Source organism: Aquarana catesbeiana, linkage group LG07, assembly GCF_042186555.1.
Source record: "Aquarana catesbeiana isolate 2022-GZ linkage group LG07, ASM4218655v1, whole genome shotgun sequence".
Taxonomy (NCBI): domain Eukaryota; kingdom Metazoa; phylum Chordata; class Amphibia; order Anura; family Ranidae; genus Aquarana; species Aquarana catesbeiana.
Genome location: NC_133330.1, coordinates 22,415,445 through 22,430,437, shown reverse-complemented (window position 1 = coordinate 22,430,437; position 14,993 = coordinate 22,415,445). Strand labels below are relative to the sequence as shown.

General features: G+C 43.9%; 1 protein-coding gene across 1 annotated transcript in view; it reads left to right on the top strand.

The window, feature by feature from the left end:
- The window catches only part of IFT122 (intraflagellar transport 122), a gene marked incomplete in the record, with an annotated part of 109,271 nt that overhangs the window by 27,022 nt on the left and 67,256 nt on the right, over positions 1-14,993 (top strand). The window contains 2 exon segments of the mRNA XM_073591881.1: positions 1,128-1,325; positions 3,463-3,603. Coding sequence (XP_073447982.1) covers positions 1,128-1,325; positions 3,463-3,603 — 339 coding nt within the window.

The following is a 14,993-nucleotide window of genomic DNA, read 5'->3' as shown; positions in this document are numbered from 1 at the left end:
ACAATATAAGTGACAATAAAAACAATATACCAAAGGGGGACTCCTATTTCTAAGGTGACATGAATGAACGTCTCATTGTTGAATAAACATTAACCATGTAAAAAAATGTGCCAAAAATGAATGTGTCCATATAAAAATTATGATAATTTAATAGTGACAAATAAAACAGTCCACAGAGTGAAAAATAAGTGTTGAAGTTGATCAAGACAAGGAGGTTTAGTCCTTATGGCATCAGTAAATCTCAGGACTCACGTGAACATAGAAGACAGCCACCACCAACTTTGAGAAGGCTTACCGGAACTTATGGGACTCAGTAAGGCGTATGCCCAATGAGTCGCCAAGGCTTGTGGTGTATAAACACCAATGGGGTGGAACCTCTACGCCTCTAACTTTTGGCCAGAATGGGAGATGATCCCCCTCTGTCCCTCGGATGGCTTGAAGTGATAATAACCGGAATATATCTGGTAGTCTCAAACAATGGGTGGACCAAGTCTTCCCCGTACACTCACACGGTATAACCAAAAAGGAAACGAATGCTCCATATAGTGTAAAACCGTAGGTGTAAAAAAGGAATTTTTTTAAAAAGTAGGAACACTCACATTTTAGATAAATATAAAAGAGCTTGTAGGAGTACTCAAAATAGCAGTATGTTTAACGCAATGGCATCAGCAAGGCTCGTCCCGACGTGTTTCGTCTAAAAAGACATCATCTGGGGTCAAAATAATACAGCTTAGTAGCAAGGACCTGATGCTTATTTAATATAAGCATTTATTTAGCACCAGCAATTTACATCGCTCTTTACATGCTGTTAATTTGCCTCAGTCGCTGATCTCAAGGAGCTTACCATCTCATGTCCCTATCTCATATGTATACATAGGCATACATACTGGGGCCAATTAACCTTCTACCACGTCTTTGGAGTGTGAGAGAAAACAGGAGCACCTGGAGGGAAACCCACACAAGAACAGGGAGAATTCCATGCAGAGAATCTCCTGGTCGCAGTTAAACTGAGGACTCCAATGCTGCCCCAGACAGAAGTGTTAGCCACTAAGCCACTGTGCTGTACATTTCAATGATTGATATTGTTAGGCCTTCATTTTTATTTTTTTCTTCCATTTTCCTTTTAGGAGCCCAATGCCAACAGTGTAGCCTGGAATACACAGTGTGAGGACATGCTCTGCTTTTCAGGTGGAGGATACCTGAATATTAAAGCCAGCAACTTCCCCGTTCACCAACAGAAACTGCAGGGCTTTGTCGTAGGCTACAACGGATCAAAGATCTTCTGCCTGCACATCTACTCCATGTCTGCTGTAGATGTGCCGCAAGTAAGTTACAGACTTTCTACTGCCTCGGTTTTCTTTTATGCAGGTCATATGCTGTGTATGTGGTTTTTTTTTTTCCACAGGGTATAGTAGATGTCTAAAGAGAAGAGGGACAAAAGGACACCTTTCATCTTCTGTTCCATAACATTACAGAAGCATGTGCAAAAACATACAAGTACACTTTAACGCAGTAATAACTCCTGGTGACAAACAAATATTTTGATAATGGTTCAGTGATGACCTATGCCCACATCATGTGTGTATATATATATATATATATATATATATATAATATATATATATATATATATATATATCATGCCTAAAGTCAAAAATTCATTGTAGCGAGGGACTTTCTAGTGTGTGTGTGTGTGTGTGTGTGTGTGTGTGTGTGTAATAATAATTATATATATATAATATACATGCATGCACACATATATACAGACACACACATTATATTACCAAAAGTATTGGGACACCAGTCAAGTTCCTCCCCCCAAACTCTCTCATCCATGTCTTATGTGTCCGCTGCAACCTGCCGGCTTCGGATCTGCTAAAAATGAACGAATGGGGGATACATTCGCCATCAGATCGGATGACAGTCAGATGGAAACGGACAGGTAGTCTGTTTCCATCTGACCACCCCATAGAGAACAGCGGGCTGTGTCTGTGTTCACTCTGCATAGCAGAGTGGACACAGAGCTGTCATCCGCCTGCTCAGCAGGGATCAGTGCAGAGTCCCCCCGCTGAGCAGGTGGATCCTCTTAACTGATTCCGCTCCATCTGAAAGAGGCCCAATTGAACAAGCTAGTTCCTGCACAGATGTCTATTGAAATCGCCCCCAAATTCACCAAAAGTAGTGCAGAAACTACTTTTGGGAATAGGTGCGGCGTCACAAAGTCAAAGCCGCACTGATCGAGATGGTGCCATTGCCAGCAATAGTCTCCGATTTGGCATGCAATTTGACATGTTAAATCGCATGTCAAATAGGCCCGATGTGAATGTAGGCTTAGCGTCTGCTTTAAATAAGATTTTTCTGTTTTTATATACCAGTATGGTAGTATAAAGAGCGGGGGCGGGGGAATATTGTTTATTACAACCACCCTATTAGATTGTAAGCTCTTCTGAGCAGGGCCCTCTTAATCCTCTTGTATTTTATTGTATTATAACTGTATTGAAAAAAGAAAAATACTGCGCTGTGAAGCTGCAACCTAGCAGCCGGCACAGCTGTAGACAAAAAGCATAAATGTAAATATGTAGAAAGTGCAGCGCTAGTGTTGCAAAAACCAATGAGATTAAAAACATGATATTTGACATAAACATATTGGGGTGATAAAGACTCAAACGGTGAAACAATGTGAATCCACCAAAAAGAAAAAAATTAAATTAAATGAAATGTCACCGTGCTAGTGTGTTGATTGCACCGCAATCAAAGTCCAAAACATAAAATTGCAAATAAAGTCCAAATGAATGTATGATCCAGCAAACATATATGGAAATCCAACCACCGGTGTGAGCCTTGAAAATAGTCAAAAGCACCACCACCATAGATAGGAGGAGGCTTACCTTTTAGGTTTTTTTAACCTAACAAGCTTTCCAGACTTGGGTGGTATATGCCTCGCCAAGGCACTACTATCTGGTAAGCCTCCTCCTATCTATGGTGGTGGTGCTTTTGACTATTTTCCCACTTCAAGGGTCACACCGGTGGTTGGATTTCCATATATGTTTGCTGGATCATACATTCATTTGGACTTCATTTGCAATTTTATGTTTTGGACTTTGCGGTGCAATCAACACACTAGCACAGTGACATTTCATTAAATTAAATTTTTTTTTCTTTTGGTGGATTCACATCGTTTCACCGTTTTGAGTCTTTATCACCCCGATATGTTTATGTCAAATATCACGTTTTTAATCTCATTGGTTTTTGCAACACTAGCGCTGCACTTTTTACATATTTATTATAACTGTATTGTCTCCTTTTTATATTGTAAATCGCTGCGTAAACTTTTGGCGCTATATAAATCCTGTATAACAATAATAATAATACTCTTTATTTCCTCCCGCTGAAGGGGAGAAGTTTAATCACAGATCAATATTCTTCTCACTGTCTTCCCCCAAATCTCTCTTCTCCCCGCAGTCCGCTCCAATGTATCAGTACCTGGAGAGGAAGATGTTCCGAGAAGCTTACCAGATTGCCTGCCTCGGGGTCACTGACCTGGACTGGAAGGAGCTGGCGATGGAGGCGTTAGAGGGGCTGGATTTTGAGACGGCTAAAAAGGTGACAATGTGTTTCCTGTTTTCACGGGATGCAGAGCGGCTTTGCCTTGGTGTGATCTCTCTGTTTACTGTCCATTCCCCAGTGGAGGGTCCCAGCACTTCCTGTCATTCACAGGGTCATCCTGCCTGGGGCTGGAGTGTAAAACTGCTGACACCATCTGACACCGACAGCCATTCACTGCTAGCGCATTACAAAGTCATTTTTGTCTTTTAAAGTGTGTAAAACCTTGTAGTGAAAGTTTGTTGGTGGATCCCCCTGTCTCTACTAACTCTTTTTACACATTTCCTTTTGTTCATGTTATTTTCATAATTCGGGGGAAATACGTGTTGATCCTGCCATTTTACCTCCTCTTCCTTTTTGAGCTTTCTGGCCATGCTAAGCATTGAAGCAGATCTATGCTGGCCAGTTTTCATCCCTCTGCTCCTACTCAAGGCTACAGAGTGCCGTATTATAGCACGGCATGCTTGCAGTCAGCTTGGCCCCACCCCCTGCCCAGCCCCTGCCCAGCCCTTCTCGGTTTGATTGACAGGAGCCTCATTGTCACAACAGCAGCTGCAACCTGTGATTGTGACCATGTCCCCCTGCATTTAGAAAAAGGGTGAGGAAGAAAGCCCATGTGATCACATGACCACTGACCATTTTTTGGTAAATGGCAGTCGTTTTTTAAAACTATTGCTTAGTGTTTGGCACACCGCAATGCTTATTCTGTGTAGAAATTATTTTAGCTATTTCAGGATATGCAGCAACTATTCAATGTAGAGCTGCTGCCTCTTGAAAGGCGTATAGGAGAGGCAGTGGATGCTACCACTGTGTGGTCTCCTTGCCTCATTTATGCCACTGGCAAAAGTGACATTTATTTTATTTTTTTTCCACGGCTCGTTTTATGTTATCAGTGAGCCGAGCAAAGTGATTGTAAACCTCAAAAATGAAATACGAACAAAGCATATCCCTCTATAGTGTGCACTTGTCTCACTCCAAAGCAGGGACGTGCGGTGAGGTCAGTGGCTGGTGAGGCGTTGGCTAGTATCAAGTATCAGCGCTATATACACACAGGTTACATACGCCGCGATCGTTAGAGCGAGAGCAATAATTCTACTACTAGACCTCCTCTGTAACTCTAAACATGTAACCTGTAAAAAAAAAAAAAAAAAAAATGTAAAAGCGTCTCCTATGGAGATTTATAAGTACTGAAGTTTGGCGTCATTCCACAAGTGTGCGCAATTTTAACCACTTAAGGACCAGGCCTATTTTTCAAACTTGTTGTTTACAAGTTAAAATCCTTTTTTTTTTTTTTTTTTTTTTTTTTTTTTTTTTGCTGGAAAATTGCATATATTGCATTATATATTTTTTTTTCTAACACACTGGAGAAAGAAATGGCGGTTGTTGCAATACATACTGTCACACCGTATTTGCGCAGAGGTCTTGCAAGCGCAATTTTTTTTTTTTTGGAAAAACTATACTTTTTTGAATTAAAAAATAAGACAACAGTAAAGTTAGCCCAATATTTTTTTATATTGTGAAAGATGATGTTACACCGAGTAAATTGATACCCAACATGTCACGCTTAAAAACTGCGGATGCTCGTGGAATGGCGACAAACTTTTACCCTTCAAATTCTCCATAGGCGACGTTTAAAAAATTCTACAGGTTGCATGTTTTGAGTTACAGAGGAGATCTAGGGCTAGAATTATTGCTCTCGCTCTAACGCTCGGGGCAATACCTCACATGTGTGATTTGAACATCGTTTTCATATGTGGGCGCTGCTCACATATGCGTTTGCTTCTGCACACGAGCTCGGCGGGATAGGGCATGTTAAACATTTAAAAAAAAAATGTATTTTTTATTTTTACACTGTTTTAAAAAAAAAAAAAAATGGGTCCCTTTTATTCCTATGTAAACATCCCTTGTAATAGTAAAAAAAGCATGATAGGACCTCTTAAATATGAGATCTGGGGGTCAAAAAGACCTCAGATCTCATATTTACACTAAAATGCAATAAAAAAATTGAAATAAAAAAATTGTTGTTTGAAAAAATAAAAAATGTCCCTTTTTAAGAGCTGTGGGCGGAAGTGACGTTTTGACGTCGCTTCTGCCCTGCAATGGCGGAGGGGCCTCTCCTGCCAACGATAAAAGTGATCTTGTGGCGAACCCGCCGCTGAGACCACTTTTATCTGAAAGCGGACCACCCACTGAAGAAGTGGATACCGGGGTTATGGCAGCTAGCTGCTGGCATAACAACGATATTCCACTTCAAAGAGTCACCATATAATGACGGTGGGCGGTCCGTAAGTGGTTAAAGTGTGACATGTTAGGTATCTATTTACTCTGCGTAACATCATATTTCACATTATACAAAAAAAATCGGGATAACATTAGTGTCCCCCCCCCCCCCCCCCCCAAAAAAAAAAAAAAAAAAAACCCGTTTAAAAAAAAATTGCTGCGCAAATACCGTGTGACAAAAAAAGTTGCAACGACCACCATTTTATTCCATAGGGTGTCTGCTAAAACAATATATACAATATATATAATATTTGGGGGTTCTGAGTAATTTTCTAGCAAAAACATTAGGATTTTTACATGTAGGAGAGATGTGTCAGAATTGGCCTGGGTGGCAAGGGATTAATTACCATAAGTAATATACAAATAATAATTATTATATATTGTTTTTAGGGTAATTTATTATATTTTCAAAATCTATACTCAAGCAGGTGGCTTAACGGACAAATTACTGAATTTTGAAGTTATAGCCCCATATCTCTGGAACCATAGGTCGTGGGGTAGCACTTAGGCTACATACCCCCCCAAATTTGGGGTCTCTATGACCCCAGGTCGCCGAGCTACGACCCTCAAAGCTCGATTTTTATTTTTTTTTATTTTTTTTCTTCTTACCTGCCTCCCCTGACTGCACGTCCCTGCTCCAGAGCATGAAGTATAATATTTTTAAGCAAAAAATATGAGATAGGACTATAAATACCCCTCCAATGGACACATTTACACACAAAGTCTGCAGCCCTGGCCAAAAGTTTTTTTTTTCGAGAAATGACACAAATATTAATTTTCGCAAAGTCTGCTGCTTCAGTGTTTTTAGATCTTTTTGTCAGATGTTACTATGATTTACTGAAGTATAATTACAATCATTTCATAAGTGTCAAAGGCTTTTATTGATAATTACATGAAGTTTATACAAAGAGTCAATATTTGCAGTGTTGACCCTTCTTTTTCAAGACCTCTGCAATAATCCCTGGCATGCTGTCAACTTCTGGGTCAGCCACATGCTGACTGATGGCAGCCCTCCATTCTTGCATAATCAATGCTTGGAATTTGTCAAAATTTAAAGGTTTTTTTTCTTTTTTGGTTCGCCGGTCTCTTGAGGATTGACCACAAGTTCTCAATGGGATTAGGGTCTGAGGAGTTTCCTGGCCATGGACCCAAAATGTCGATGTTTTGTTCCCCAAGCCACTTAGTTATCATATTTTCCTTATGGCAAGGTGCTCCATCATGCTGGAAAAGGCATTGTTCCTCACCAAACTGTCCTTGGATGGTTGGGAGAAGTTACTCTCAGAGGATGTATTTGTACCATTGTTTATTCATGGATGTGTTCTTAGACAAAATTGTGAGTGAGCCAATTCCTTTGGTTGAGAAGCAACCCCACACATGAATGGTCTCAGGATGCTTTCTGTTAGCATGACACAGGACTGATGGTAGCGCTCACCTTTTCTTCTCCAGACAAGGTTTTTTCTGGATGCCTCAAACAATCGGAAAAATGATTCATCAGAGAAAATGACTTTCCCCCAGTCCTCGCCAGTCCAATCCCTGTACCTTTTGCAGAATATCAGTCTGTCCCTGATGGTTTTCCTGGAGAGAAGTGGCTTCTTTGCTGCCTATCTTGACACCAGGCCATCCTCCAAAAGTCTTCTCCTCACTATGCGTGTAGATGTCCTCACATCTCCCTGCTGCCATTCCTGAGCAAGCTCTGCACTGGTGGTGCCCCCGATCCCGCAGCTGAATCAACTGGAAGAGACGGTCCTGGCGCTTGCTGGACTTTCTTGGGCTCCCTATAGCCTTCTTCACAAATGAAGTGAAATGTTTTTTTTGGTGTTAAGTTAATTTTCATGGCAAAGAAGGACTTTGCAATTTAATTGCAATTCATCTGATCATTCTTCATAACACTCTGAAGTATATGCAAATGGCCTCATAAAAACTGAGGCAGCAAACTTTGTGAAAAATAGGATTTTTTAAAACAGCTTACCTGTAAAATCCTTTTCTTTCGAAGGACATCACGGTACACAGAGCCTCAGTAATTACTGATGGGTTATATAGGGTATCACTGGTGATTGGACACTGGCACACCCTATCAGGAAGTTCAACCCCCTATATAATCCCTCCCCCTTGCAGGGATACCTCAGTTTTGTAGCCAAGCAATATAGTGTATTAGAAGAGGGGCGGGACCTCTGTGTCCCGTGATGTCCTTCAAAAGAAAAGGATTTTACAGGTAAGCTGTTTTAAAAAATCCTATTTTCTTTCTCGAACATCACGGGACACAGAGCCTCAGTAATTACTGATGGGATGTCCCAGAGCAATGCTACCTGAGGGGGGGGAACCACGACCAAGTAGGGTGCAATCAGACCTGAGGACCCTGTACCGCTGCCTGCAGCACACTACGCCCAAAGGCGATATCCTCATGCCTTCTCACATCCACCTGATAGAATCTGGTGAATGTATGGACTGAAGACCAGGTTGCAGCCTTGCAGATTTGAGCCATAGAGGCCTGGTGATGCACTGCCCAAGAAGCACCAATAGCCCTTGTGGAATGTGCCCTGATCTGAAACGGAGGAATCTTCTGTTTCAAACCGTAAGCTTGAATGATCAACTGTCGAATACATTTAGAAATGGTAGCTTTTGACGCTGCCTGTCCTCTGTTGGGACCCTCTGGCAGCACAAACAAAACATCCGTCCTGCGGATCTGAGCAGTTGCCCCTAGATAGGCCTTAACTGCTCTTACTACATCCAACGAATGTAGAGAACTCTCTTCCGGAGAACTGGGATCTGGAAAAAAGGAAGGTAGAACAATGTCTTGGTTTAAATGAAAATCAGAAACCACCTTCGGTAAAAAACTAGGATGAGGGCGTAGTACCACTCTATCCTTGTGTATAATCAAATAAGGCTCCTTACAGGAAAGAGCTGCTAATTCTGATACTCTTCTAGCAGAAGAGATGGCCACCAGAAAAATTAATTTCCTTGTCAACAAGACCAAAGGAATCTGACTTATTGGTTCAAAAGGCTGTTTCTGTAACACAGCCAGGACCAAGTTCAAGTCCCAGGGGTTTAGGGGCGCTTTAACCAGAGGATTAAGACGCATCACCCCCTGCATAAAGTTTCGGACCAAAGAATGCGAAGCAAGTGGCCGCTGAAATAATACTGATAAAGCAGAGACCTGGCCCTTGATGGTACTCAAGGCCAGCTTCATCTCTAATCCTAATTGTAGAAAATCAAGGATTCTACCTATGACATATTTCCTGGGATGCCAACCTCTGGATTCACACCAGGTTATATAAGCTTTCCAGACTCTATGATAAATCATCCTGGAAGCTGGCTTCCTTGCATTAATCAAGGTAGATATGACAGGACCTGACAGCCCACGACTCTTCAGAACGTGGGTCTCAATAGCCAAACCGTCAAATTTAGCGTTTGTAAGGCAGGATGGAACACTGGACCTTGAGATAACAGGTCTGGGCGTTCCGGTAGTGTCCACGGGGAACCTACTGTCATCCTTACTATTTCTGCATACCAAGTCCTTCTGGGCCAAGCGGGGGCCACCAGAAGTACCGACTTCCTTTCCTGCCTGATCCTGCGAAGGAGTCGTGGTAGTAGCAGAATAGGCGGGAATGCGTAAATCAGTGAGAACCGATGCCACTGAATCACCAACGCATCCGTCCTGCATGCAAGAGGATCTTTTGTCCTTGCCACAAATCTGTCTATCTTTTTGTTGAATCGGGATGCAAAGAGATCTACATCTGGAACCCCCCATCCTTGGCATATGGCCCAAAAGACGTCGGGATGCAGAGACCATTCCCCTGGAAGTAACTGCTGGCGACTTAGATAGTCCGCCTGCCAATTCTCTATTCCCGGGATGAAAACTGCCGATATGCATGGCACATGCATCTCTGCCCAGACTAAGATCTGGTTCACCTCTTTTTGAGCAGCTCGGCTCCGGGTGCCTCCCTGATGATTGACATAAGCCACTGCTGTGGCATTGTCGGACTGGATCTTGACCGGACAACCCTGTAGCCTGATAGTCCAGGCCTTTAGAGCTAGATGTATCGCCCGGATCTCCAGAATGTTGATGGGTAAGGTCCTCTCTGTCTTGGATCATACCCCTTGGACCGCAGCCTGTTCCAGAACTGCTCCCCAACCTGACAGACTGGCATCTGTTGTTACCACCGTCCAGGTAACCGGTAGAAAGGATTTCCCCTTCTGCAGGTTTTCGGGTATGAGCCACCAATTGTGGCTCTGACGCACCGCATGCGACAGGTGCATCGGAAAGTCTAATGCCTGAACTTTCCTGTTCCAGGTCGACAGAATACTGTGTTGCAGCATTCTTGAGTGAAACTGAGCATAGGGAACTGCTTCGAATGAAGACACCATCTTCCCTAGTAGCCTCATACAAAGGCGGACTGAGGGACCCTTCTTGGTCCTTACTGTCAGAATCAGCTCTCTCAAAGCAGTGATCTTTGCCTGGGGTAGAAATATTTTCTCCTGGCTTGTATCTATAATCATACTCCAGTCTTCTTACTGGTTTTAGGAAAGACTTTTCTAAGTTGAGGATCCAACCCAGGTGTTCTAGATACCTGACTGTGGTCCTCAAGTTTCCATTCAAAGAGGCTACCGACCGGTCTATCAAGAGCAGGTCGTCTAGGTATGCTATCACAGCTATACCCTGAGCCCTTAATCTGACCAGAGGAGGAGCCAAGATCTTTGTGAACACTCGAGGTGCAGTGGCTATCCCGAAAGGCAGAGCCACAAACTGGAAATGGCGCCCTCCTACCTCGAAGCGCAGAATCTTCTGATGAGCAGGAAAAATGGGCACATGCAGATATGCATCTCTGATGTCTATTGATGCCAGAAATTCTCCTCCCTGCAGGGTGGGAACTACTGTTCGAATTGATTCCATGCGGAAGGATTGAATCCTTAGGAATCGGTTCAGATCCCTTAAGTCCAGAATGGGCCTGACATCCCCATTTGGCTTTTGGACCGTAAAAAGGTTGGAATAGAAGCCCAATCCCTGGTCCTTTGCGGGAACTATCATAATGACCTCCTGCGACAAAAGTCGCTCTAACGCTAGAAGGAGCGACTGCTTTTTCTCTGGGTCTCTGGGAACACTTGATCTGAGGAACCGAGGAGAGGGGAATTCCTGAAACTCCAGCTTGTACCCTAAGGTTACTGTGGAGATTACCCATCTGTCCTGGAAGTCCTCCTGCCAGAGCTCTGAGAACTGTCGCAGTCTTCCCCCCACTCGAGTGAGCGGGGGCGCCCCCTCATGCAGAGGTCTTAGTGTTTTGCCTAGTAGGCTTCTTTCCCCAGGACTTCTTTTGTCCCTGGGGTTGACTCTTGTCTCTGGACCCCGATGGAGGCGGCCGTCGAGACTGCCTGGAGGCTGAAGCCCCCGGCGCTGGGGAAAGAGACCGTTTGAAAGAGGGACGCTTACTCTTCTTCTTGACAGGTAAGAGAGTGCTTTTCCCACAAGAGATTCTCTTGATATAGTTATCCAAGTCCTCTCCAAACAACCTTGCACCACGAAATGGAAACCCAGCCAGTAGCTTCTTACATGGTGCTTCGGCTGACCAATTTTTCAACCATAGGATTCTACGTATATATGCACCAACCCCAGTGAAAGACGGGAGGTTTGCACGATAGAATCTCTAATGGCGTCAACCACAAAGCATAAGGCCGCTGGAAGGTTAGCAAACCCCTGGGCCTGCTGTTCAGGTAATACTTTGATGACCTGCTTAACATGGTCTCTTAAGTATTGACAGACTCCAATCGCTGCTACTGCAGGTTGGGCCACTGATCCTGCTAAGGAGAAAACATCCTTCAATAGGGATTCCATCCTTTTATCTACAGGATCCCTGAGCATCTGAGCATTGTCTACAGGACAAGTCAGGCTATTATTATTACATTTAATAAACTTTTCTTCCATCGGATAAAGTGTTGAAAACTTTCTCGGCGGAAAAAAACGTTTGGGTGATCCCACTCAGAATAAATGAGCTTTTCAAGTAAAGTATGAGCTGCTTGGAAAGGTTTCAGTGACCCCAAAGCAGAAGAGGATTCTTTAGCAGTTTCAGGTATGGGCAACTTAAATGTGGAGCGGACCAATCCAGTAAGGATCTGCACTAAGACTTTCTCCTCTTGGGAAGTCGCAGAGAGTCCCTCTCCACCTGATTCCTCCGAAGAGGAATCATCCGTCCCATCCCGATCCTCTGAAAGGGATTCATCTCCTTTATCCCAGAGCTCCTCTGTCTGAGGGTCTTGGGGAACAGAGGAAAGCCTAGTGCGTTTTCTTCCACTGAGTGAAGACGTAATCACGGCCATTAATCTTTCCTCTAGACCATTAATGGTTGAGGAAAAAACCTCTTGTGTAATATATACAGGAGCTGAAGTGCAGGAAGCAGGTGTAGCCCCTGACCCCGATGGCTCTCCCTGGCTAGCCGTCCCTGGCCCATCTTTAGGGGGGGAGGATGCTGCCGACAGGGGGCCCTCAGAACCTGAACGAGATCCCCTAGTGTCTCTGGTTCCTGGGGTGCTTGAACCTCTTCTACCCATAGTGCAAAGCAACAAGGTGTGAGGTATACAAATGAACACTGCCTGCTGAGCGATGTAGTCTGGCTAAAAGCCTTGCTACCCAATGCTCAGTCTGGTGTTACTTCAGTAAATGCTGCCTAGGAGAATGCCTGTGTCCCACCTTACATGCGACCGTCAGCTCTGTGTCTCTCAGAAGGCCTGTGTGCACCTGTACAGAGTGCCTTTAATAGCCTGCAGCTGGCCTGAGTGGGAGTCCTAAGCACCTGTGCTGACGTCCTGCCCCCTCCTCTACCGCCCCCCCCCCTCGAGTTTTGAAAAAAAACGAGCGCTTCCTGCGCTGCCGACTCTCCTGTCATGCTTCCGGAGAAAGGCTGGAGATGGGGGATGGGGGGGGGGGGGAGGGAGAGAGGCTGGTAACAAGATCTGCCTGAACGGCTATCTTCAGAGATGGTGGCCATTAGGCCACAGAGCCCGGGTGGTATAACCACTTTCTAGACCCCTGTGGCCCCTCTCTAGCCTGGGGGGGAACATTCAAACATGAGAAATCCCCCCTTCCATCTTACCTTGCAGCCGGCTTGAGACGCTGGGACATAGACAGCGATGAAAAAACACTGAGACAAACAGTCAGCATGTGCAGGTTTTGTGCTCTTGGCAGCCCCCGGTGGTCACAATAGGCATAGCATGCATTTACCTTAAAGGAGAAAAGCCACTAGAACTCAAAAAATTCTGTGGAATCTCCTCTTACCTTATCCAGCTGCAGGGTGCTGTTTACTCAGACCCAATCTTCACCTCTCACGGTGGGCTCCGTTTGAAAAAACCGTCAGACTGGGGCCCCCTACGAATAGGGGGATCCAACAGTTCTGGGACCGTAAAGGACCTCGCCAGAAATTAGGAAGTTTTAAAGCCATTTTCTGATCTGCGGGGTCCCAGCTCTCTAAAAAGAGAAGCATTACGGGTTAAAACCTCGTTTCTTCGGACACGAGGCCCGGGTACCATTCAATTCGGCCATAAAAAGACACTTTGAATGGATCCGGTTCGCCTGGCTTTCCCCAGTATAGGATCTTAGGATATTCCCTTTGGAGCTCAGCACAGGACATCTTTACACGTCCATCACCTAAGACACTGGCGTAAAAACTGAGGTATCCCTGCAAGGGGGAGGGGATTATATAGGGGGTTGAACTTCCTGATAGGGTGTGCCAGTGTCCAATCACCAGTGATACCTATATAACCTATCAGTAATTACTGTGGCTCTGTGTCCCGTGATGTTCGAGAAAGAAAATAATATTGTGTGTGTCATTCTCAAAACTTTTGGTCACGGCTGTACATGTCTTTATTACATTCATTTAAAAATTCATCATTTTAAAAAAACGTTAATATTTCAAAGGACGCAAACTCTACCCCTTGTCTTCCACCTATGGAAGCAAAGGAATTGTGGCATGAAAATCCTTTTGAAATCATAACATGTAGGTTGACTCACTTTGCAGGAAACCCTGCTTCATCAGATCTCACATGTAAATACAACTGGACACTTAATTAAACTCAACCCTGCTTGAATAAACACCTTGGGTTGGTAAATAGGTGAGGGAAGTTAGTACAGGCAAAGTCACGCCGACCCGTGGGAAGACCACCAAGACTGGAGGACATCACAGACTCAAAAGGTGAGAGATATTCATGTTTTATATAAATGGTCCAAGCCTTATATCCAGTATGCCACAAGATCCAAGAAATGGCGTCCAAATACTTGGATCTTGGGGCACACTGGATCTTTTCTTGGATACATGTGACTGTCAACTCCCTCTTTATCTTTCTTGGAATGTTAGTCGATGATTAAAAGGCTTGGACCATCTATATACAACATGAAAATCTTTCTCTTTTGAGTCTGTGATATCTCCCATCTTGGTGTCCTCCATCGATATTTTTATTAATGATTTTAGTACCATTCCCACGCACATATTACTTTGGATAAGTGCTATTTCTGTCTGCTGCCTCATTTCACTGATATCTGCGAGAGTCACTTCTGGCAAGTTTTCCTGACACCAAGAGGAAAAAAAAGTGGCATTGGAGGGAGTTCTAGCACACAGCCAGTGTTTGACAGCTGTTCTTGTGGGCTGTGTGAAGGGGTGTGTGTCCCTTTTCCCCAATCGGCTCTCAGAGCTCTCCTCACTGAGCTTTGCAGAGTGTAAGCTTTATAAATCCTGCACTTTGAAGGGATGTTGAGGAGAGAGGGCTGCAAATAAACAGGTACAACTTATGTAGGATGATTTGTTTCATCTCTGTGTATCACCTGATGCCAATCACTTCACTGGGTATATAAGGGTTTACAACCACTTTAAAATCTTCTACAAGAAATTTCAACAATTTACCAAGGAAAGAAATTGGAACTGGCAAAGTCCTTATGCAGCCAATACCAACGACTTCCTCAAATTGGCTTTAGATGTAGATTTGAACTATAACACTAGTTCGGGTAATCGGCAGTCTCCGCTCTAACAAGGACTTGGTGGGCTGTCAGTTCCAGAAAACACACAGTAGCTTCATAAAGGTCTTGCTGCATTCTTTTCCAGAGGTCTACAAATGTCTAATCTTTTTCCTTT